The 24,093-nt window shown below is 39.2% G+C and overlaps 1 protein-coding gene across 1 annotated transcript; it reads right to left on the bottom strand.

Moving 5' to 3' along the window:
- Positions 1–4,767: 4,767 nt before the first annotated feature.
- Positions 4,768–23,263, bottom strand: LOC119719841. Its single transcript, XM_038189337.1, has 5 exons — positions 23,048–23,263; positions 8,900–9,035; positions 6,660–6,794; positions 6,230–6,273; positions 4,768–5,859 (listed from the first exon to the last, which is right to left on the bottom strand). Exons 1-4 carry the CDS (start codon positions 23,260–23,262, stop codon positions 6,259–6,261), a joined length of 501 nt encoding a protein of 166 aa, XP_038045265.1. The 5' UTR covers position 23,263; the 3' UTR covers positions 4,768–5,859; positions 6,230–6,258.
- Positions 23,264–24,093: the final 830 nt, after the last annotated feature.

Raw genomic sequence — 24,093 nt, 5'->3', positions numbered from 1 at the left:
CATTTAAATAACTTTTATTACATCTTAATATATACAGTAAAAAGCCACTCCGAGTGGCTTTTTTGTTGTCATTCAAATTAGCTCATTTAAATAACTTTTATTACATCTTAATATATACAGTAAAAAGCCACTCCGAGTGGCTTTTTCGTTGTCATTCAAATTAGCTCATTTAAATAACTTTTATTACATCTTAATATATACAGTAAAAAGCCACTCCGAGTGGCTTTTTTGTTGTCATTCAAATTAGCTCATTTAAATAACTTTTATTACATCTTAATATATACAGTAAAAAGCCACTCCGAGTGGCTTTTTCGTTGTCATTCAAATTAGCTCATTTAAATAACTTTTATTACATCTTAATATATACAGTAAAAAGCCACTCCGAGTGGCTTTTTTGTTGTCATTCAAATTAGCTCATTTAAATAACTTTTATTACATCTTAATATATACAGTAAAAAGCCACTCCGAGTGGCTTTTTCGTTGTCATTCAAATTAGCTCATTTAAATAGCTTTTCTAACATCTTAATATATACAGTAAAAAGCCACTCCGAGTGGCTTTTTCGTTGTTATTCAAAGTAGCTCATTTAAATAGCTTTTCATACATCTTAATATATACAGTAAAAAGCCACTCTGAGTGGCTTTTTCGTTGTCATTCAAATTAGCTCATTTAAATAGCTGTTTGGTTTGTCATATATCAACAGGTTTTTACTCAAGGTCCACACTGGCCACAGTTGCAAAACACAGCATGTGTCCATTTTAATCCTACTTCTAAATTACTTGTAAAATAGTTTACAATATGCTTTTTATTTTTTCTGAAGAACGTTAAGGGTAGGCAACAGTGCAGTAATTGCGGGTACTTCTTGACGAGGTCGTAGAAGTCTCTGTGTGTTTTTGCCCAAGTTTTTTTTATCTTACAATTGTTTTTCAACCAAGTGTTAAAAGTTGCTGAATTTACCTTCCCCCTTTTCTTATCCCTTTTGAATGTTTTAAAAGAAACTTCCAGCCAATTACCGAAGTTTGCCGCGTTGTATAAAGCACAGTTTTCCCCTCGTTTACAAACTGCATTACAGTGTTTTACGCGATTTTCTAAATCGCGTAAACTATACCGTTCATGGTCCACCACGCAGGGGATAACACTATCATTTACTCGATCGTCTTTATCATTATATTTAGCTACAATTTCGTTATAAATATCTAGGGGGTCAACGGTTTTCTTTACTCTTTCAGGCTGTTGATCTTCTTCTTCCGGTTCCATTTCATTGCTTGTTAGAATTGGTAGAGGTGGTGGCTGATTGAAGTCTGGCGTTACAGACAAAACTTCTAATGCCATGTCGTGGCGGTGTTCCTCCAAGTGGCGTTTCGCAATCCCCCACTGTTCCATCATGCTGCCGATCTTTTCTGCAATCCACTTTCTAGTATCGTTGACCATACTATTTGCTAAGATTAATGCTTCTTGGCTGTACGTCATGTCAACTGTGTGCGTTGGGTAAGCCATCGTCTAAAAAAAACCAAACAAACAAAACAAAAACAAATTAAGCATTTATACTCAACTCTAAAGCGTCCCCTTTAAGTTTTAGACTACACCTTTAACGCACCGTATAAAAGTGTTAGTTCAAAGGAAGGTCAACCATTGTGCTAGCACTCCAATTGTGTATAAATTTTGTCAAACGCAATAGTGTATGGATGATCGTGATCACCTGCATTCACGGTGTGATCAGTTGCCCAATATATTCATGGTTTCAGCCCAGTTTTGGCTGTTTTGTATACAGACGTTCTGGTGAGTTTTTAAACCTTACTACAACATTAATATAGATGAATTACTAAAGCCTTACCTTTGAAAGCAAAAGATGGATCTTCCTGTTCGAACTGCGGGTTGTAAGGCTACAGATGTACTTTGCAGAAACCAATCTTTTTAAAGTGTTTAATAGACTTCCGTCAAAACTAACCAACAAAATGCAGTATCAGAGACAGCTTTGATGCGATGTGCATGCGATGGCTCAAGCTCTATCTATGGTGCAACTATCACAAAACACTACTTTTATGCTAAATTCTTCCTTTAGAAATATATTTCTATTTTTGGCAGTGATTGACTGATCACGTGTTATTTTGTAATACCCAGTTGTAGATTATGACAAGTAATACCCAGTTTTAGAACTGAGTCATCCTGATTATATGTGGAATTTCATTTTCGTTTTTTAATACCCAGTTGTAGATTATGACAAGTAGAACTGAGTCATCCTGATTATAAGTGGAATTTCATTTTCGTTTTTTGTACAATATGCTAATTGGCTCGTTGCAGGGCTTATGTCAGGTTGTGCAATCAAGAATGTTTACCCAATCTCCTGACGTAGGTCTATAAACAGCCCGACCTTGAATGTGTTGACTGAGGCTCTATAGAATTTGTCATAACAGCGCGACCTGCATTGTTATGACAGCCTGACTTTAAAACACGAGGGAAAACTGAGGTCACTTAAGAGTCAAGGCAAATATAGACTCGCGCACCAGCCGCTGTGAGTCTGTGTTGTGATCTCCAAGGGGGCGACTGTAAATATGAAGGGCCTGGCCTTATTCCGAGACTGAGACATTGGGGCTGAGATATCGGGAGGGGCGGGTGGGGTGGGGGCGTGGCCAGAGGGTGGGGGAAAGGGGGGGGGGATAAAGTCTGGTACCTGCCCCTCTCCCCATTGGTCCTGTACTACCCCCAGACCTATGGCAAAGTCTGGTATCCGCCCTTCTCCCCTACTCACGCACGTCGGACGTTGATCACGGCCTTTGATTGGTCAAAACGCCATAGGCGGAGCTATAATGGTTGTAGCTATTAAATCGGTGACCTATAACACGCACGTACACGCACGGAAAAAAATACCTCCCGATTGGTTTTTAATTATCAAACGAACGTGAGATTTTGGGGATTATGTTTTGGTTTCTCCAGGGAAGGACATTTTTAATGATTTTTGCGATGATTAAGATTAGTTGAAGTCTTATAAGGAGAGGATTTTATTTCAATAAAAATATTAAAACACAAGAACATTTTGTGCGCGTAATCAAGATGTGTTTTTGAGAGCAGGGATTTTGTTCGTTATTTTTATTCCATGAATTCATCAAGTTTATAATCCGGAAACTAATCTTCAATTCTTGACTGAAAAAAAAATCCTCCAAGGCGCACGGAATAACGAACACCAGAATAGAACATAAAGTATTTCTTCGTCGGCATGAAATCAACCGAGGAATCTCCTTTCAAGATGATCGAACATTTAAACACCACAACGATACCTGCTTTGACAGACTCCAGTCAGCTTTGATCCGATTGTGGCAACATCGCTCCTCAATTACATGAAGGAAAGTGGACTGAACCTTTCCATAAACAGTAATCCGACCCCAAAAGCTTCGATCTTTTCGCTTCAGCAAACACCCGATCCAGAAAAAGTCATTAAAAATTGCCCCTTTCTTTTTTCAAAATCTAAGCCGATACATGTATATCAGTGTGTAGCTGCGTTTGAATAGCAACTAGAGATACGCTTGTAAAAATCACTTCCGTTTTTCTTGTGGATTTAAACTTAAACTGCCGGTTATTAAGGGTGTTAAGTTGTACTGGACATTTTGAAATTTTAACAAAACAAGGGCCCGATATGTATATGCTTTTCTGATAAAATATTCCATTTCTCCTGTACAGAAAATTATTTAAAGCATGTTTATCATCTGAACAAAAAAACACCTTTTGTCTTCCATGAAAATTTTCGATAAACAGGGTGACCCCCCAAAAAGTTGTGCAAGCACAGACGCCGTTAAATTTCTCAGAAAGTACCTAACATGAGTATTTCATTTTCATGGAGCATTTTAATTATACTCCTGTGTATAATCATCAGTGAAAATGTCATGGAAACCCATTCACGCAGACCAGAGCTGTAACAGATTAGAAAAGGATATATGTGTTTTTCAACCATTCCAATGAGAACTAGAGTTTGTGGTACAAACACACTGTGTTGGGCTAGCGCGCATTGTGTTGATGTCAAGAAATTTAACAAAAGTTTGCTAAAACACTGACAATCTAGAATGACAGAGGTTTCGACCGGAAGGAAGGGTCACGTGAGTTTGCACTTTATACCAAAAATGAAGACCCTGCAATATTGTATAGATTGGCATAAAAAAAAAAAAATCACATCCGTAACGGTTGAATTTAAATTTGCTTTTCCAAGAGTAATTACAGGAATCGTTATTTACTTGTAATAGGAATTACACATTGCAGTGGAAATCACTCAACCGGCACTCTGCAATGGGTTTTTTTTTTTCATTCACTGTGTAAATCACATTATTGCCATCTATAATCTGTTGTATCTCTGGTTTACATGAATGGATTTTCATCACATTTTTGCTGTGATTATATACAGTGACAACTGTTTGGGGTCACCATGTACATGTACATTACATGTTAGAATAAGCAGAAGAACGGTCCGGATTCCACAGTGGGCCAAATTTTTTCATTCATGACTCACTGGAAACCCCGTATAACGTAGAAATGTCCGAAAATAAGCAGTTTGCTTTTTGTTGCAAATTTTCTAATGCGTAAAGCTTTTCTCGAAAATAAAATGTGTACATAAATAATTAAACCGTCTGTCCTTTTTCTTCACTGCTTTTTTTAAAATTTAATATCTTTCTGTTTTCCATTTCTTTATTTTTTTTCTTTGAGGGAGGTGTGTTTTATCCAGCAATACCAAACAAAAGTCGTTTACCAACAGTAATAATTGACATTTAGGAACAAATGGTTTATACAGTTCAAATGCAAGTTTAATAATGATCCAACCGGCAAAACAAATAAAACGTTACCCCAAGGCAACATCCCTTAACCGCCAATTTCCAGCTTCAATGCAATCCCCTCCCCTCAAAAGAAAATCCCAACCATTAACAGAATTAGAAAGATAATTTTCCAATCAAAAAAACTGATCACACAAGCTCTATTAAATAAACATAATCCTAGGACAAATTTGCGCCATTTCTAGGCGCCTTGTTTTTACGGCCGACACGGGTCATCCCGCAAGACACAAAATTGAGAGGGAAAAATGCTTAAATTCCCCCCAAAAATTAACCCTTTCAAACAATTCTTTAAACCATGTTGTGTATTCTGTGTATTAAATTTTTTTGATAATGACATCAAATGCCTGCCTTAAATTCGTTAACACTACCTTCCCTTTAACTGTTACATAAAACACTCAAAATCAAACAAAAACAACCGGAAAAAGTCTTGGATTCAAAATGTTTTTAAATATCACATAAAATACTCCAAATCAAAAAAAAAAAAACACGGGGAAAGTCTTCGATTCCAACTGTTTTGCAGCTGGCAAGCCGTGGTCACACCTCCGCTTGTGGAAGCAGAAGGCGCATTTTGTTTTTGTTACGCAAAAAGGGGAATTAGATGAATGGACGGTAAATCAGGCAAATCTACCGGTTTCCTGTTTTTCTGTGTATATTCAGCTGCCGTTAGTAGTGTTATGTCGTGACAGGCATGTACCAAAACAATACTCGCCTTCGATGACCTATTTAGCTTTAGCATCGTTGACCTTAACATTTTGAAGAACGACTGGTCTGTTGTTGTTGTTTTTTTTTTTCAATCAAAATTCAGGAACCGAAATGTCACGTATACCAGCTGAGCAGTTCATTGTTACTTTCCATTTCGGAAATCATGTTTCAAGATCTGGTTTAGGTAATATTTGATCCGGACGAAGAATAAACAACCAAAACAAAAAATATATTTCCCCCAACAAATTTAAAAGAACGAGTTATTAAATATCACAATCGAAACATTTTCCATGACGAGCTGTTGGTATGATGACTATCGCAAGGCCTCAAAATTGTCGATGAAATCTACAGAACAAGAAAATAAAAGAAAGTATATCTAAATTTAATAAGTTAGCTTACCAAGGTAATTTAAGTTTGGTATATTTTTAGCGTACCGTGATCTAGGATTTGGACGTAAGTCCCGCCCTCTTTTGATTTTTATACATCGCTCACAGTGCTTGGGGCGGAGCTTGACGCCCCGTGGTCACCTGACAAAAACACGTCTTATTGGTCAGTGCACACTGTTTGATTGACAGGCAGGGGGAAATGAGCGAAGCAGCCATTCAAATGTCTTCTCGTGTTTTGCCCCTCCCCAAAAATGTACAAGGCAACAATAAACCGGCCTACATTTAAATTATCTTCATTTTTAAATTGCTTTAAGATATTTTGTCCTTACCCGTCTTATAATCATCTAGCCGGTCTTCCTTAGCCTTTCCTGCCCTGAAATTAAGTGAAACATGTCATTGGTATCGTGAAATTGTATTGTACAATTCTGCAAATTATTCAGATTTATGCAAATTACTCTATCAAATAGTCATCACTTATGAGTAAATAAGCCTCACAATTTTAGACTTGCAAGATATAGTGGTAAACGGGAAAACATAAGCCCTAATCGCTTCGTAATAAATTGTTTATATTATGCAAATACCGTTATGCATTATTCATGGGACATCAACTACTTTATGAATATTCAGTTACCTTGGAAGTTAAAGTGGTAAACGGGAAAACATAACCCCTAATCGCTTCGTAATAAATTGTTTATAATATGCAAATACCGTTGTGCATTATTCATGACGACATCAACTACTTTATGAATATTCAGTTACCTTGCACCGTCTCCAGGTGTTGTGAATCCAGTCCACGCAGTACTCCCCTCCTCTGGGTCTGACCCTCTTCTCGGCGCCGTGCAAATATTGCGTGTCACCATAAGCATCAACTGGCCAGTCTCCTATGTCCAGTGCCTGGGCGGGGAGAAAAAGTTTTATGCAAATAAGGGGCGTGGTTAGTATAGACGTTCGTCAGCGCAACATGAAAAAAAAACACCCAGCGCATCGTGAACCATAGAAGTACATGCACATGTACACTGTTTGGATTAGGAGAAGACGCTCCTGATCCTATAATTAAAAAAAATGATCCAATTATATTCTGCCACTAATCACAGGCAGATTATTGTGGAATATTCCATGTGTTGGCTAAAAAACTCTTATATAATGAAAAAAAGGAGTTCACTTTATTAAACCAAAAAAACGGGCATTGTGAACGTAAGCGTACCAACCATCTCCACTGTACTTGTAGACAAATTGATGCACGTTTTGGTTGTATAGGACGTCAGTTTTCATCGGTTGCTTAATATGTATTACCATTCAGCACTCCAGACTCAAGAACCATTGAGTTTCAAGAACATAGGTCTGGGAGCTAGATAAGCCAATGGACAAAAAAAATCTTGGATGTACGCGCCCACCTTTAACAGAAAACCGGCAATTTGTGTGTGGGTGCGTGGGTGTGTGTGCAAGTAAAATGTCTTGACAATAATGACTTGACATCATGTGACTTAATTTTTTTCGGGAAACTACTCAGTAGTATATCCGATTCACTTCATGTAGTTTAATTGGGGTCAGTTTTAATGAGAATTTTGTTTATACTTTTATTGGAACAATGAATCGAGAGGTCACATACATACGTCAGGAAAACAAGCCCTTCCCGAAACCATCTGTGGTAAATGGTCACGGATATCAGACGAGGCAAGCATGCCTTGAACCGAAGCTTACATCATCACTGGAATCGTGAATGTACGGGTGTCATATGAAATGTGGACTCCCATGACATCTGGGGTGCGTTCGAGCGTGTTACCCGTGCTAACACGAGTATACTCTTGAGCACACGAACGGCAGGAGTACGACCCGCGGGTCCGGGTAGGCGAGAGTGTACTCCCGCTCAGACCGAGAGTGTACTCGAGCGCCGGGGAGTAATGCGCACGCAACATTTTCCTGCACCCGTGGGTATCAAGAGTATAGTAACACGCTCGAATGCACCCAAAGTGTCTTGTACCTTATGTGGACTCTGACCCTCACACATGACCTGTAATTTTAATGGGGAGTATTTGAAACGACGCAATCACCGAAGAATAGGCTTTTCTTTTGTTTGTAAACATTGGCGCCATTTTGTATGGGCTGCCGTAAGCGCATAAATTGAAGCCGTGGTTGGCAACATATTTTTCCAAAAAAGTCCTCATAACGCCATCCATACATAGTAAAAAGGCATATATAGGAATTATTTTGTTGCTTTGTTGAAATGTTGTATTTTCAAGTATCAAATAATATTTTGGTGATCTGTAATAACTCTTCTTCATTTTTGCAGTGTTGCACCTTCCATACTTTTGCAGGCCGTGGTTGGCAAAAATGCAGTTTGCCAACCAAGCGCAGAAAGGTCTATAAGCCATTTGCGAGTTCAATTTGAATAAAATCTGGAAATGCTGACTTAATCCAATGCTTTGCACGTTTTAACTTTGCATTCTCCCGACCAAAGAGACTGTTACTATATCACGTGATAAGGGGCAAGCCTGATGCTAGCAACCCCCAGCTCCAGCATGGTGTGTCTTTGTGCCATTCCCACCCATTGTGAACAATGTATTGGTGCTGAGCGTCTCTTACGTAACTATGCAAGAGCTTGCCCCGAATCATGTGATTAACAACAGTGTCTTTGGTCTGGAGAATTCAAAGATAAAATGTGCCAACCATTCTGAGCAAGTCAGTGTACCAGATGTTTTTTTTTCTTCAAATTTCAAATCCCAAAGGGTATAGGTCACTCGCAAATGGCTTATTGCGCAGCCTTTAAAAAGTTGCCGAATATTTCGCAGTTTTCCGTGGTTATTTCTTGGGCACACTATGGACCATTCCGCACACGCTAACGGAGGCGGCCCCGACGAATTATCTGAACAATAGCTGGTACAATGTTTTCTCCATTGAAGGGGCTCCGTGCGCGTACACTGATGGCGTGCTCGCATTGGTCTATAGCAGAAGGAAATATTGGCAGCAGAATTTATTTAGAAAAGAAAAATTGTGCTTACCCGAAGTTGGTTGTCGCCGTCAAAAATGGGGACCGAGCTGACCATCTGAGCGAGTAGAAGGCACGGCACGGCAAGACACGTGAATAACAGCACGTGAGGCCGCATTGTCACTACCTTGGTAACTGGGACGATTCCTCTGTAATCAATCACCAATATCGATGTGTTCAGTAATCAATATCAAATCAGCGTTATAACCGATGAATCGAAACAATTCGAAACAATCACGTTAGGAATATCGTTTCAAACTGTATATGTTTCTTGGTAATGTTGTACAATATTTATAATAGTTGCTTTACGATTATGCAGTAATCTCGTATGCTTTTATTTTACTTCATTGTGTGTATTGTATTTGTAATGCATTGTATTTGTACATGTGAGTAATCATTAGTAGTGTATGCAGGGCCCCAATGGAAACCAGTTTTAAACTGTTTGGGTACACCCTGGGTAAAGAAATGTAATAAATAAATAAATAAATAAATAATTAAACATGTCCTTTTATCATAGAACAAGTTCGAGTGAGAAGTATAGTTGACTATATAGTTCAAACTTCCAACCCACGCGCACGCTACAGTCATAATAGTCGACCATACCTGTGTTTGGTCTACCTGTAGTCTGCCGTTCGGGACTAGCCCTTCGAGGTTGGCCATATTCGACCTGATAATTTTCAGAGTCGAAATTACACCTATCTGGGTCAACATGACACTTTTGCAAGTTTAAACAAAATGATCCGGAAACAGATCGAGAGAATTCACCTTTTTTTACCCGGAAAAGTGTTATCCTGACCGTGAAATTGTCCAATATGACCCGGACACCGAATCGTGCATAAAATATACCCGCTATTTTTAGAGTATCCGACTTGACTTGTGGTTAACTTGCCACGCCAGTTAACCATGAGCAAATGCGATCAGTAATTCGATCAACTCTGATTGAACGCTGGTTAGCTGGTTGAACCTAGTCGAATGGACGACGTCGGACCAGCTGGTCACATTACATTAACTCTTTCACAAAGTTGGCATAATGTTACTCAAATTAACCAACAGTATAGAAGATATGGGTCTAATAGTTAATAGTTATACTATTTCGTCAGCTATGGAAAACAGTGTCCCCCTTTTAGATATATGTAGGCTCACTGTACATCAACTTGTTTCCGTTTTGGGGAAGTTTTCATAGGCCGCATGCACGAAAAAAATAAAGATAAAACAACTAGATTTTTTTTTTCTCAGAAAGAATCCATCCTGCGCCGAGATGTACTTTTCGGTTGAAAGTTAAAAATTGAACAAAATGTGTAACCTTTGAAATAACTTATGTTCACGCTTTTCTCAGAAAAAAAACACACTTCCCGCTTCTGATATATAGATATAAATAACCATACACAATTATTGAAAAGGTAGAAATAAAGGATTCTGACGATTCTTAAAATCGACCACATCCTTCCTTTTCATTAGTTTAGTGAGAAATGCCCCCCCCCCCACAAAAAAGGTCCGTGGTCAGCTTGACATTTTCAGAAATGAACACGTACCTGCAAAAAAAAATACTTTGCCAACAAACAGTTCAGAAAAAAAATCTCAATAAAAATGTTTTCATGGATAAAACCTCTTGTCTCGTAGAGGTCTACTTGATATTTGCAAGACCAAAGGTCTCGGCGGGAAAATCTCAATCCCAGGCGGCCGACCTTTTCATCGCGATTCCCCGTGTCCGGTCTCCGCGAAATTCACCGTCGTTGACATTTTCTATCACACCAAAAAAAAACCTCACCACGTTTTCTTGTTTTCGATGAAGAAAATTACCAATACAGCGATTTATTGTTTAAATTCCCATCGTAATTCTGCCGCTGCACATCCATACGTACACACCCACGCATATTTTTGTTTAATTTAATTGAAAACAAAAATATTCCACCGAGAATTTGGCAGGTGCGTTTCGATCCTGGCAGATTTAGGCTTACTCGGCCTAAATTTGCTAATTAAAAAACGGTTTTATATCAACCTCTTTGGGTAAAAGCAATTTTTTGGTTGACTTTGCTCTGAGGAAATCTTGTGATCTGAGTCATTGTCGAGTGCCTTTTGAAGGTAAATCCCTATGGGTGGATTCTTATCTGGCTCGGTTGTTCCAAAACCGAAATTAGCAATTTTGCTTGTGTTCCAAAATGACTGGCCAAAGAATTGTCATCACAAATAACAGGACTTCGGCCTTCTCGTAAACCGTTTTTGTTCATTTACAGATTTATTTTTTTTGCCAAAAGGCAAACAGCCAATCAGCGATTGCGTCGATGATCGTCTGCAAATCGCAGGACTTCAGATAAATTTGTCGACTTAGCGTTTGTAAATCAATATTTTGTCAATGAACAATAATCACTGTTGTTGTTCCAGTCGCCGAAGCGGTATATCCTTGACCTTCATTGATAAATCAATCATTCTCAGATGTATCAATCAGTACGTCTGGCAATCAATCCATCAATCGATCAGTATCCAGTTAATCGATTGAGCTATAGATCAATCGAACAATACAGCAATCAATAATCCTTAGCTCAGCCAGACAATCAATCAATCAATCAATCGATCAATCAACCAATCCGTCGATGACTCAATCAGTTAGACAATCAATGACATAGTCAGTCAGTTAATCGATCGATCATCGATGGATTAGTCAATCAATCAACCAATCCATCGATGACTCAATTACCAATCAGTTAGACGATCGATCATCGATGGATTAGTCAATCAATCAACCAGTCAGTCAACGACTCAAAATCAATAACTAGACAATCAATTATTATAGCTAATTATTAATCTATCAGTAAAGTTAATCGATGAGTCAAAATCAACCAAATCCCACTTTACTATTTTAAAAAATTAAATAATAAACAAAAGTATAGTGGACGATCGGAGTGTCATCAACTTTTTGTTAATAAATGGATCGAAAAACTAGCTAACCAGAATAGTAATCTATTTTTGTCAGCCCTGGCTAATAATCAACAAATATGTTTACTTATACTTGATTTGGTTCAACAAAGAAAAACACCATCAGCAACGATTGAAATTGGTCAGCGTTGTTTGGCTGGCAAATACCGCAAACCGTGATACAAGAGTCGTGCCACCAAAAGTGCCCGGGGGACGCCATGTTGGATTCTGGCCCGAGGGCGTGTGTACGCGCAAAGTTCGGCTCAGCCGCCCTTGCGAATTAAAACAATCCTGCTGCATCCGTTTGTATATCGTGTGGCGGACCAATAGAGATTAAAAAAGAAAATGAAATTAAACACCAGGGATCTACCGACGAGAGCTCTGGCAAGATAAAAATATCTGTTTTTGATAGATTACACAGATACCTCGTCCCCAGGGTAAAGATGGACATCCATGAACAAATTAAAATGCGGAATTAATTTTGTGATTTGAGTGTATCAAGAACGGGGGAGTCATTGTGGTACAAATCAACGTGGGGATTAAGTACACGCACTTGGTTGATTTATGATGCACACTTTATGGATCATCTTACCCTCACGAGAGGTTTTCTGTTGTATCAAAGATGTCGGAGTTGCTTATTTTCCGTGTGGCTACGAAGGCGCACCCATAACAAAAACAAATAATATCAAAATAAAATTCCCGAAATTCTGTTGACGTGCCACGGGAATTTTGTTTGTAGTGCAGGCCTTAGGCGTCATGAAAATACGTTGCTAGTAAATTGTGTTTTGTATCCAAACCCTCATTTATTTGAACAGGACTCTCAAGTTCTCCAATTTGTTTTCCTAAGAAGAAACACAAATTGTCAAAGAACCGTGTTTGCCTGATTCGCATTTGGGTCAACATTATTCACCCCGTTCCACAATATCGTTTGCATATAGTTTGTTGTTTTAACAATGTCAGTATCAACTATATGCTGTTTTACTACAAGTATCTCGGGGTAGGGGGGAACGAACGGTATCAAATTTCCAAGGAAAATCTGCTACCTTTCTGGAATAAAGTTTCCTGACGCTACAGGTACGTGTTAGAATATCCAGTAACCAGATTTTGCTGTACACCGCGTGTTGCATTTTCAAGTACACCAACTCGAAACCTCGACACTCGAAATGTAGCCGTTGTGACACTTGACTTTTGAGAGTATTCTTAAAACACGGTTTCTTGAAGAAATACTTGACGCTCCGTTATTTTTCGAGAAATTCGATGCCGTATGGTCGTACGGCTCTCAGAAATTCATGAGGCTGAAACGAAAGTCGCGCATTCTGCATCAAGTGCAAACGCCGCGCCGCTTTTTTTTATCTGACAATTGTTCATAAAACAGAAATCTGTAAACTAAATTTTGTTTTCCATAAACACTAGATACGGTATCCCGCCCACCGACAGGTTGCAAGTTTGTTTTTAAAAAGCGCCTCCGCCTATACCTATACTTCGGCATAAATTCCTTTTTTTTATAATTTGGAGATGTGGTGTGCTTAAATAGTAAAATCAAATCATTTAGTTCTTTGTGCATTTTTATTTCGTTTGGGTCAACAATATTGCTCAAGGTCTTAAGTAAGTTGCATAACAACTAACCTATTGAAGTTTAAAGGGGCCACGACATGAATTTCTTTTTAGGAACATGTTTTGTGCATCTTTCTACTCCTCTTAAATGTATGAAAACTATATTTGGCATCCCTTTTTGGTAAATTTTATTCAAAAGTGCGCCTCTTTAAACATTATTTTTTTTAATTCCATGCTTTTGCGGACAATAGAGGGCGCTGTCTCTGTGATGTCATTTCGGAAAGGCACTGTTCAGTTTAGGGGTTATGTGTTCAAATTGTGAACCCCAAAATCTCCAGATTGGAAACATTCATTTGTGAGAAAAGTTTACCCATTGGCTTTTACTGCCATGTACTGACACAACAACGAATCACCTAAGAAAAGAAAATATATGACAGCAAAATAGCCAACTTCTGGCAACTTTTGGTGCTGAAATAGCTGTAGCATTGATGTTTCAGCCGGAATTATTGACATCACACTTTTGCTCATGAATATGTAAGTTTGTATTAGCATAAAACCAAAAAAAAGGCACCAAAATACCCTTGAAAACGGAAAAACGAAAATTGAAAATAAGGTTGGACGAGACACAGAGGTGCATTTTCAAGGATTGCATTAAAAACAAAATTGCATTGCATTTGCCGTTTAAGATCAATGAACACAACACATCTTGCGAACACAAGGAAAACGTATCTGTACACTGTTGTATCTCGTAGGCCTAAGTGGATTCTATTACTTCAAATTCAAACGACGGACGAAGAGCAAAATGAACATCAATTTCGATAGGGACACAGAGTTTATTGAACCGGGCAAAAGATAAGGCCAATACCGCAGTTTTTATCCCCGCCGCAGGTAAAGCATTAAACACGGTGTTCTGCAATCATATCCCACCGATATTTTGATAGATACCAAGACGGGAGACTTTAGCTGACATCACGGCGTGATCCCCCGCTCAAATCGCGCTGAAATCCTCAGGTAATTGACCGCCGGTGTTTTGGCACGTCCAGCACGAGCCAGGATGTCAAACATGATAAGGAATGGTTTTGCTTTATTGAGGGGGAAGGCGGTGCAATGTTTCACGCCTTTATTTTATCCGGTAAAATCTGATGTCGTGACGCAATTTTGAAGTCGCGTATGTATGTTGATCAAGACTAGTGATACAAATAACGTTGTCAGTTGTGTGCAATTATTATCACCAACGTCGTGCGAACAGGATATCAAAAATAATGGACTTTTGGCGGCGTTTTACGTCATTCCCTGAGGATACGTCTCAAGACCGATCGTGCTAGATAATCTCCCGAAACAGCCTTCAAGAAACTGATTCGCTATCGTCGTGGTATCGCTTTGTTTGTTTTACGAGCATGTACTGGCAGTGTTCAAAGTGAACGTAAACCGCCATTTGATTTCGGATACTACTTGATGAGTGCGTTGCTTTAATTTGGAGCGTGTAATTGATGACGTGTTACAACAGAAGATGTAAATGTTAGCACGCGTGTTTTAAAGGTCGTCTTGTGTTAAAATCACCCTAAGGAGAAAAAAAAACCACTATAATTAGCGTTTTTGAGATATGGCAGAAACCAAGGTTTACCCAAGTACCTTAAATAGCGCCCTCCTTTGTGTCCATCATAATCTCAAGAGGAACAATTTTTGCTCATCCTCTTTGCTAACTTTGGTCACAACATCAACTGCCTAAGGCAAATAATTCCCGTAAGGTGGTAAAAGTTTAACATTCAACATTAACTTGAGTACTTTTTTTATCGTGGGTGGAATATAAATCTTGCTTTATATGTTTCTAATCATTTATTAACAATGTTAGAGTTTGCACTGCCTGATGTCCATTTTCTAGATTGGAAGGATATTGCTGGAAGTGATGAAAGAAGAGAACTTGGAGACCTTTTCAGACAATTATTCTTCGTCGAAATTCCACGAGGATTTGATTTGCTGTAAACATGCACGCGCGCACCTTTTAAAGGCCGATGTGGCTAATATTTCTCTGAAGACCCAAGAAATTCAAGAGGGCCATTCCTTTTTGTGCAGTCAGGTTGACCTTCAACGAAGACATTTTGATTATTTCCCAAAAGATCATATTACTCCATTAGGCTTTATATAAATACCAATAACATCCCCTCTAGTGATTGACCAATTTCATTTTAAGAATCTTTTTTTTCCATCTTCAAAACCTGCACTTCAAGGAACACACACAAATTAGGAAGTGACAAATTCTATGCGACAATGGAAATCATCGTCGAGATGGAAGTTCGGTTTACAATGCCCAGGAATATAGGATTCCGCAACGAAGTAACCCAATACATCTCTTTCACTCTTAACCGGTATCTGAAAGTTGTGCGCGGTGAATTGTGCTTTGCGATCCCACGCAAGCAAATACGTACCCCGCATTATACTGTCTTGGTTGATCTAGCCACTATAAAGAGCAATGTAATCGCACAGAGATGCGTACGAGATTAACGGTATTGGGCGGTCAAAAACCTGCAGTGTCAGACGAAGTAGATCTTGTTTATTCGCCCCAGAACGGACTTCTCCTTGAATGTTTTCCTTTGGGAATTTCCCCAATAAAAATAACAGCACAAACTAGAGATGTGCACGTCACATCTCCCAAAAGGTATACCAATATCCTTCCACTCCAATTTTCTGTAAGTGCTGCGAAAGTGCTTCGAGTACAATTTATACGATTCCGAAAAAAAAAATGTTGAATGAAAGTACCTGAGCTGGATTCAGCTTTAATTACTGGATACAATTCCGTTTGCTATTTGTGGTTCTCCTTGCGGATATTTACAATGCGTATTTTGTGATTTGCATCTTATCTCGGGCAACCAATTCGTGTTTCTGCTAATTAGCTCTGAGTCAGCCTAGTATGGGCTGACATTTTGCCGTGGTCTTGGATGTTTGCACTCCGAATTCCCAGTCGGTCGTGAGCCGCTTGGTCTATCGAATCTGCGATATTTCATTCTGTCCAGTCACGAACCGTCTTCCAAGTCCCTTGCAATTATTAAGTCTGGTTCCCTGTCCAGCTGACGATCACCTGACATCTGTTAATAGATCGTGGAACAGGTAACCGCCTCATTACAAACTAGGATACGATACTACGAAGCAATGCCGAACACTTTTTTTTTGCAAAATGAAACGATTTACTCCCGGAAATACCCGAGCTTTCGCGAACATACCCGAGTATCAACGACACTGTATAAAGAAAACTCCGGACATTTTCGGAAACAGGTAGGACTCCGATCTGAGAACCAGACTGTGTAATGCGCTATATAAGAACCGTTATATATTATTATTATTATAATTATTTTTACCTAATCCGGAATAAAACCGCACCCTCGTCCCCACAGTGTTCGTGCAGTACACTACCAAGAGCTGCTCTAGCTCGCTCAGCGATGGGATGAATAATCTAGATTCTTGGCCCGGAATGGTCTGATGTCTTCACTGTACTTGAACCAACCTTTGGTTATGAATGTGGTCTCTAGGGTACTAGACTAAGGCAATTCCTCGTGACGTCAGATCAGAAAAACACTTCTCCTTTTTTTTTCAAATTTGCAAGGTGACAGCTCAGGCGTGGTTTTTAATAGCCAGGAAACGAAATATTCAAATCATATTATTTAACCCTTCCATATTTTTGGAAAGCACCATTTTCCCACAAGATCTCGTTTCTGTAACTTGTACACTAATATCATCAACCTCTCCTAGCTTTACTTGTTTTTTTTTCTCTTTTTTTTTGCTGGTTTCTGATGTGATAGTGTTTTTCCTATTTCCCAATTTAGTGTAATAGATCGGAGCGCCCACCCCCAAAAAATAATATTTCAACTAATGCAATTTCCCCTTCCCACCCAATCGATATCACGCGAACGTTCTGATATGTTTTTCCGACCTCTCACCTCCGATCCTGAAAAAAAGTACAATTTCACCCCTTTTTTTCCCCTCTGGGTTCGAGTTACGAACGAATTGTCGCATTAGACCGTGTGGAATCCATACCATCGTTTTCTCGCGTTGCTAATGCAGCCGACTTCCGTTCAGCAACTAACTGTCGTGGCGTAACTTCCTGCGACCTATCTAGCTTGTATGATAATCCCACCATGTTTTCTCTCCACTAGCGTTCCGCGCACGGAGTTGAAAATTGGCCATAAATGTCCGTAGGCCGGTTATATTGTTATGTACACTAATAGTGTTGTTTCCATATACGGTACACTCTACGGGGTGACCCCAACAAAAATGCAAACCTGAAACATTTCTCTTTTTTCAAAAACGTGATCTGCGGTTTTTTATGTTTTGGATATCAGATTAAAGCTGGCAGTTTTTTTTTCTTTCAAATACTGAAACAATCATAAACAGCAAATTAGGTTGCTGAGAAAATGCCAATTATGTAAAAAAAAAAAAAAAAAAAAAAACCAACCAAACAAACAAACAAACTGGGAGTTATCTTCCTTTCCAATTGCGCTTCAAACAGTGAAACATGTTACTGTAAGCCCACTGCGCGATTGTCTTTCATTTTGTGCAGTTTCTTTAATATTTTGACATATTTATGATGCTGAAAAGGTTTAAAATAGGACTAAAAAGGATGAGATACGTGTTCAGGTGGAAAATAAATGGTAATTCCATCAAATTAATTTGCACTCTGGTCATATTTTGTGCCGTGTTGTTCGTGAGGATTAGGACACAATGCGCTACATACATCATGCATAATATAGGTACAATGCCATTGGAATGGACCAAAAAAAGAGTTGTGTTACATTGTTGGCATTTTCTCAGCAAGCCAGTGTGCTGTTTTCATGATTTTTTTCAGTATTGGGAAGAAAAACTCTCAGCTTTAATCTGATATCCAAAACATAAAAATGTACAGATCACAATTTTCCAGACTTACCGGGGAATGTTCACACTGAGTTCGTTGAACTCATTGTCGTGAGTTGAACAGTATGATCATTTTTGCCAGTTGTATAGTCTTGAGGGTTCTTTAAACTCATGGTGGCAGCAAACATTCATTATATGAGTCTGAGCATGCGCATTACTGCATGCAATGTATAGCGCCACCAAGAGTTTCATCGTATTTTTTTTAATGAAACCAATCAAACGACAAGACGTTGTGCACAAACCAAATGACGTGTCGACATTAATCACAACGCCATGGCTTAGGTTAGATTTATAGAAAAATAAAAAGTATCTTCAAAAAAATCGATCGCTATGGTAAGCTTTGCCCTACCACTGATTCCCAGAACTACATGACACGCAGACGTTAACGCATCACCCTTTAAATGGGCCATGGCAGATAAGATCCGTTCCGCAGGGACAGAACTCATAAAGAATTGGATCGTCTCGCGTCCGGCCCAACGGGTTATTGTTTCAAACGGAAAAACGAGATCAAAATTGAGGGAAATTACCCTGGTTGTGAAAGGTAACCGAATAATGTGGGCCGTGTGAGACCCGTAACCCGATCCGGGGGCGAGCGGCGCGTTTCCCGGTATACAAGAGTCGGCCAGCTGCATGCGCTGAATGCTGAGCTTTGCGGTACAGATCGAAAGGTCTTCAGCGCAACATTGCCGTTTGTGTTTCCTTGGAAAGAGGTCCTATTATTAAGACTTCGCTGAAGTAATCAGAAGCTGGAGCCATTCGTGTCGGAAATCCGGAGTTTTTAAATTGCAACGCGAATCCCCCTGGCAACTCTCATAATAATGAGATTCCCATGGGGCATTTGAACTTTTAGGTCTACGCACCATTCTTTAGAATAAGCAGGCAGTTGGTTTGGAACGATGTTACATCTCAATTTAAGACGCATAGACTCTTCTCCTGGTTTTTTTTTAAAGAAAAAACGAGCGTCATTTTTGTACTTGACAAAATTAAATGTGATTGGCAACTATTTCTACGTAAGTTAAGAAGGAAGTTGGTGTATATCCAATAGTGTAATGATCGTCCATAATTCAAGAGCAATTGCCTTAAACCAGTACAGTAATAGAAACTTGAAAATAAATGTTGTATAGAGCAAAATACGTTTGTTTGCAAAATTGCTTGTCGTGATGCAGGCCCCTTGACTGTTCATCTCTTAGGATACGAGTGTTTTCAATAATTTAGACGTTATTACAATGTACAAGGTTAGGACTGAGCATTACCATTTGCCTAGCGGCGATCGAGAGGCATGACGTCGCTGATGACGTGGTCAGTCGACGTGGTCTGTCGCCGGGGATAATCGACTTGCGATACTTATTGTTTTGTAAACAGGGCCGGTTGGGGGATACTTTTCTTGGGACGACCTCAGTTAACAGGCCGATTGTTACGTGCACATCTGCTATTTTGGTTCTAGAGTTTGAAATAGGAAATGGATTGATTGAAATAATTCCTAAACAAGACCTGTGCCGTAGTCAATATGTTTTTAAAAGTATAAAGCGAACTTAAAGTTTAGGTTGAAAATCTACTTCAACACTTCGTGGCCTAAGGTAGAAGTCGATGACCTGTACAGTTTTGACTGATATTGTGTGCAGTTCAACTTGTAGAAGGATTACACAGAAAGTTTGAAGTTATTATCTTTACTTGCTTTTTTAGTTACAGATAATTAAACCTTGACAGTCACCGGTTCCTGAGAATTAAACCTTGAAAATGAGAAAAAAATCCGCCATCGTGTCCAAATGTCCAAGCTGTCAGCTCGTTGGATCCCGAAGCTCCTTGGACCTGATCAGAAACAGACTCGGCACAACCTTTCAAGGGGACAATGTTGCTATTCTTGAGTTCGTTCGTTCGATTTTTTTCGTACGATGGAATTTTTCCATTTTTGCATTTTCAAGGTTTCATTCTCAGGAACTTAATACAAATGCCTCTTTCTTAAATTATGAGGGTGTTAATATGTCAGTTTTGGCACAATCTGTTTCCATCTACGGCTTAAGTTGATGCCCCTGTGGCAGTCCATACAAAATGGCGCTAATTTTTTTACAAACAAAAGAAAGGTCTATTTCACTGCCAAGATAATTATGTATTTTAGAAATACGTCATCTTGTCACCAAGCCAATGGCATATGTCTCTGTGCAATGTGTGTTTACTAAGTGAAGAAAAAAACACAAGAAATCTTTTCCAGATGACGAAGGAGTTGCTCTGCGCTTCGCCTAAATGATTTATTTATTTTGCCAAAAGGCCTATAATTCATTTACAAATACACTTAATCGCTACCAGTGCGATATTTTTTTTTTTGCTTGTTTGTGTGGGGAGATTATTTCACGGATTGATAGCCCCGAAGCGACCGTATATTAGCCGTAATTGGATGGGCCGCGCTTCGCCAGTAAAGTCACCCCTACGAGCAACACGTGAAAACGCAGCAGCAATCGGCTTTATAATTGCGTTTACCGCCGCAGGTTTTTTCTTTCCTTTTGCGTGTGAAGATTTTTCCCGCATCAACCCGGCGGAAATTGAACTCCGTTGTTTGTGGATCAACAACGATACAGAAATATCACGGTGTACTTTTATATGTCAAAACACCTTCGTTTCTTAGTAATACACCTTTCGCCGTTGGGCATAATAATAAAATAACCGTTCTTTCGCCCACCAACACAAAAAAAACATGCATTGTGCCAGCTGACTTCGCCAAGCAATTTTCGACTGAAGCCGTTATGGCTTAATAAGTTGAAAGTCGTTCTTCATTCCTTTTTCCCCCAAGTTTTGTATATTTTCAGCAACTGGGCATAGAATAAAGCCAGCATTGACTCACATGCCGTGACATGAATCCAAAAATAATCAAATTTGGTTCTTTCTAATTTCATTTTCTATTCACAAGAGTGTAATTCTCGAGCTCTAGTTTTTCATCATTTTTTTTTGGCTTAGCCATCAGCACTTTGACATTTTTCAGTAGATACCATACGCCTTAAGCATATCTTACAATCAGGTTTTTCGTATTGGCAAAGAGTTGACAGTGATTGCTAAGTCCATTCCGATCGGCCTTAGGTATATTAATGTTACCTTTTTTATTTTTGAGAGCTCTGCAGGCGAAACTGCTGTTTTATCGCTGGCAATTACTTAGAATCCTACCCAAGTGAATTCATTTGGTAACAAATATTGTTTTTATGCTGGAAAACCTCACTAGGTTTTGGTCTTTTGGGGCGCCATTCGAGAAAGACATGAAGTAGTCGGACTATGATCGCTTAACTTATGAGCTTTATAATAATGACTCGTATAAATATGAGAATAATAATGTGCTTGTTTTGACTTTGTGACCGAAAAGATATTATGAATTGGAATAAAGATGTTCTTCCCATTCATAAATAAGTCAAAAATTCGCAAATATCCAACGATTTTGTGTAATTAGTTTACTCTATGTTTTGTGAAACATTCCTCTGGCCATGTCTATGGTATGTGCCTCGCGCGCGTAGTGCTAAACAAATCTCCTTATATGGAAATTGGCGCGCGCGGCGCGCACTACGCGAATGTAGCGCAGAACGCAGCGGTGTTTCACCGGCGGTTTAAAACCACCCACGCGACGGGCTGTCGACCAATAGCAATAGGTAAACTGTCTCAGGTATTTGTGAATAATAACTAAATAAAACCGCTACATCAAACACACGAACATTTCAACCAACAAAATGGGCATAGGGGCCTACGTCGACTTATGAGAGCAAAGGTGTTTCGCTCTCACACATAGAGTCAACATCTCGCTGATGCTTCGTGAAATAATACTCAGACATTTTCGTTACATTGACAGGTAGGGGTTTAGGCCTATATTATATTACACGGGTTAAATTGCTGGAAGTGAAACAAAACTGAAACGTGAGGTATAGATCAACCGTGACCCGTTCCCTTTACTCCTCTCAAAAAAAAAATACTGTAGTTGAAGATAGTCTGGTTCGACTTATCACTAGGATCATTGGTGTAACTGAAAAATCAGTCCGCGTAACTACAGTTTTGTCAGAATTATTAAATGGAAAAATCTACGATGATTGAGTCAGTGTTGTTATACTCGTACTCGTACAGGAGTAATTTTTTTGGTATACTCGTACTGATACTCATGAAAATGTACTCGTACTCGTATATTCGCAAGATAAAAACGATTACCCGTACTTGTACTCGTACTCATGACAAACTACTCTTACTCGTATACTCGCACTCTTGCAGACGCTCTCCCGCAAGAATTTAGAAAAAAAATTAAGAGCAACTTGTACTGAAACAAATCCCAGTTTGTATACTGTTTACCCTCTGTATTTTGTTTAATGCCTAGTTTTACCGCCAAAAGCCCTTATAAACACGTGACACGTTGAAATTTGCTCCCTCTTGTGAAAAGTACTCATACTCGTATACTCAAGCACATTTTTTGATACTCATACTCGTACTCGTGAGAAAGAATTGTATTGTACTCGCACTCGTCCTCTTGACAATACTCGTATATACTCGTGGACACGTACACGACTACGACACCTAAGTGAGTAACATACCTACCTGGTTTTCTAAACCAGTCAGTATTTCGACTTTTATAAATATTGTGAGACTTTTAGTCAATCAGTTGATCTTTAATAATGCACAGACCCCGACATTAAATTGTGACACCAAACAATTTGTTGTGTAAATTTGACAGATTTGACGCAAACAAGACTATAGCCCGTGTTTGTTTCTGCCTTTCGGGTTGTGCATATTATAGATTTAAAGCTTGAATGAGATCCTTAAACCCTCAACTCACCCCTTGTCAGACGAAAATGTAGAGGCGATCTTCCGAGCTTTCTGCGCGATGAAGCGAGTGCGGCTCGAACAGGCCAACCGTCGCAGACCGGTATGCAGTCGCGATCGCACGCTTGCACGCTCCGTGATACAGCCAACTTGAGTGAAACTACTTGATTTTTGCTTAATGCGTTGCGGCGCATTAACTCCACTTTTATATATCGCACGTGTGCTCATTACTAGATTTCACCTGCCTCCAGGAGGTCGCACGGTGATTGGTCAAGACACAGCATCACGTGATGCGTATACTTACGCAGCTGTGGACCTTTCCTGCGTCACCGCCATGGTGTCTTGTCAAGCTTTGGTAAGGCGTGTATTCGCTGTCACAGTTGCAAAACAAGAGAAACTCCACAAAAGTTTATGTTGAAAAAAACAGTGTATCAGAAAAAAAGTGAATGTAAAGAAAAAGAGCATGATATAGCTCTTTGTGATGTGAAACCCAAAATCTAGAGAGACTTTACGAGATTTCCTCGAAACCAGATTACATTCCGGAATCAACGTCATTGACTGAAACCCCACACCGAGGCGGCTTAGGCAATTGCGCCTACACCCTCTGATAATTACACGCACTACTTTATCTAAATTTGATCCAAGTTGTAAACACACTCGATATAGGAGATCATCAACTAATTTTCCGGACGACGTTATACTTTTTTATTCGTGGACAAGCCTGTTTGGAATTTTGTAAAATGATATCTAGTGGTGAAAGTATGATTAGAAATCGGATAACTCATCAAATTACATTGTCGTGCTTTTTGGGGGCCGTTATTTTTGTTCGCGTGCGAGCCAGAATCGCCAATTTCCTGTTGCTGAAGATACCAATTTATAGTACAATGTATTTCCATGGTTGGTTTTGAACTGTATAACATACATCCCATAGCCAGCCATTTTTTTCTCAGTTTTCATAAATAAGACGGACCTGATTTGGCGTTAGGGGGCGCTCTTTCCCTCCTCCCTCGTCGTCACTCCTCTGATTTAAGAATCAACCAAAAATCAACACCTTTTAGG

This window comes from Patiria miniata, unplaced genomic scaffold (assembly GCF_015706575.1).
Source record: "Patiria miniata isolate m_02_andy unplaced genomic scaffold, ASM1570657v1 HiC_scaffold_8, whole genome shotgun sequence".
Lineage (NCBI taxonomy): Eukaryota > Metazoa > Echinodermata > Asteroidea > Valvatida > Asterinidae > Patiria > Patiria miniata.
This window is presented reverse-complemented; position numbering and strand designations above follow the sequence as displayed.

Coding starts and splice junctions, on each gene's coding strand:
- LOC119719841 (XM_038189337.1), bottom strand. CDS start 23,262: ATGAGCACACGTGCGATATATAAAAGTGGAGTTAATGCGCCGCAACGC. Junction 9,036..23,047: donor ACATTTTCGTCTGACAAGGG/GTGAGTTGAGGG, acceptor GATTGATTACAG/AGGAATCGTCCCAGTTACCA. Junction 6,795..8,899: donor ACGGCGACAACCAACTTCGG/GTAAGCACAATT, acceptor CTCCCCGCCCAG/GCACTGGACATAGGAGACTG.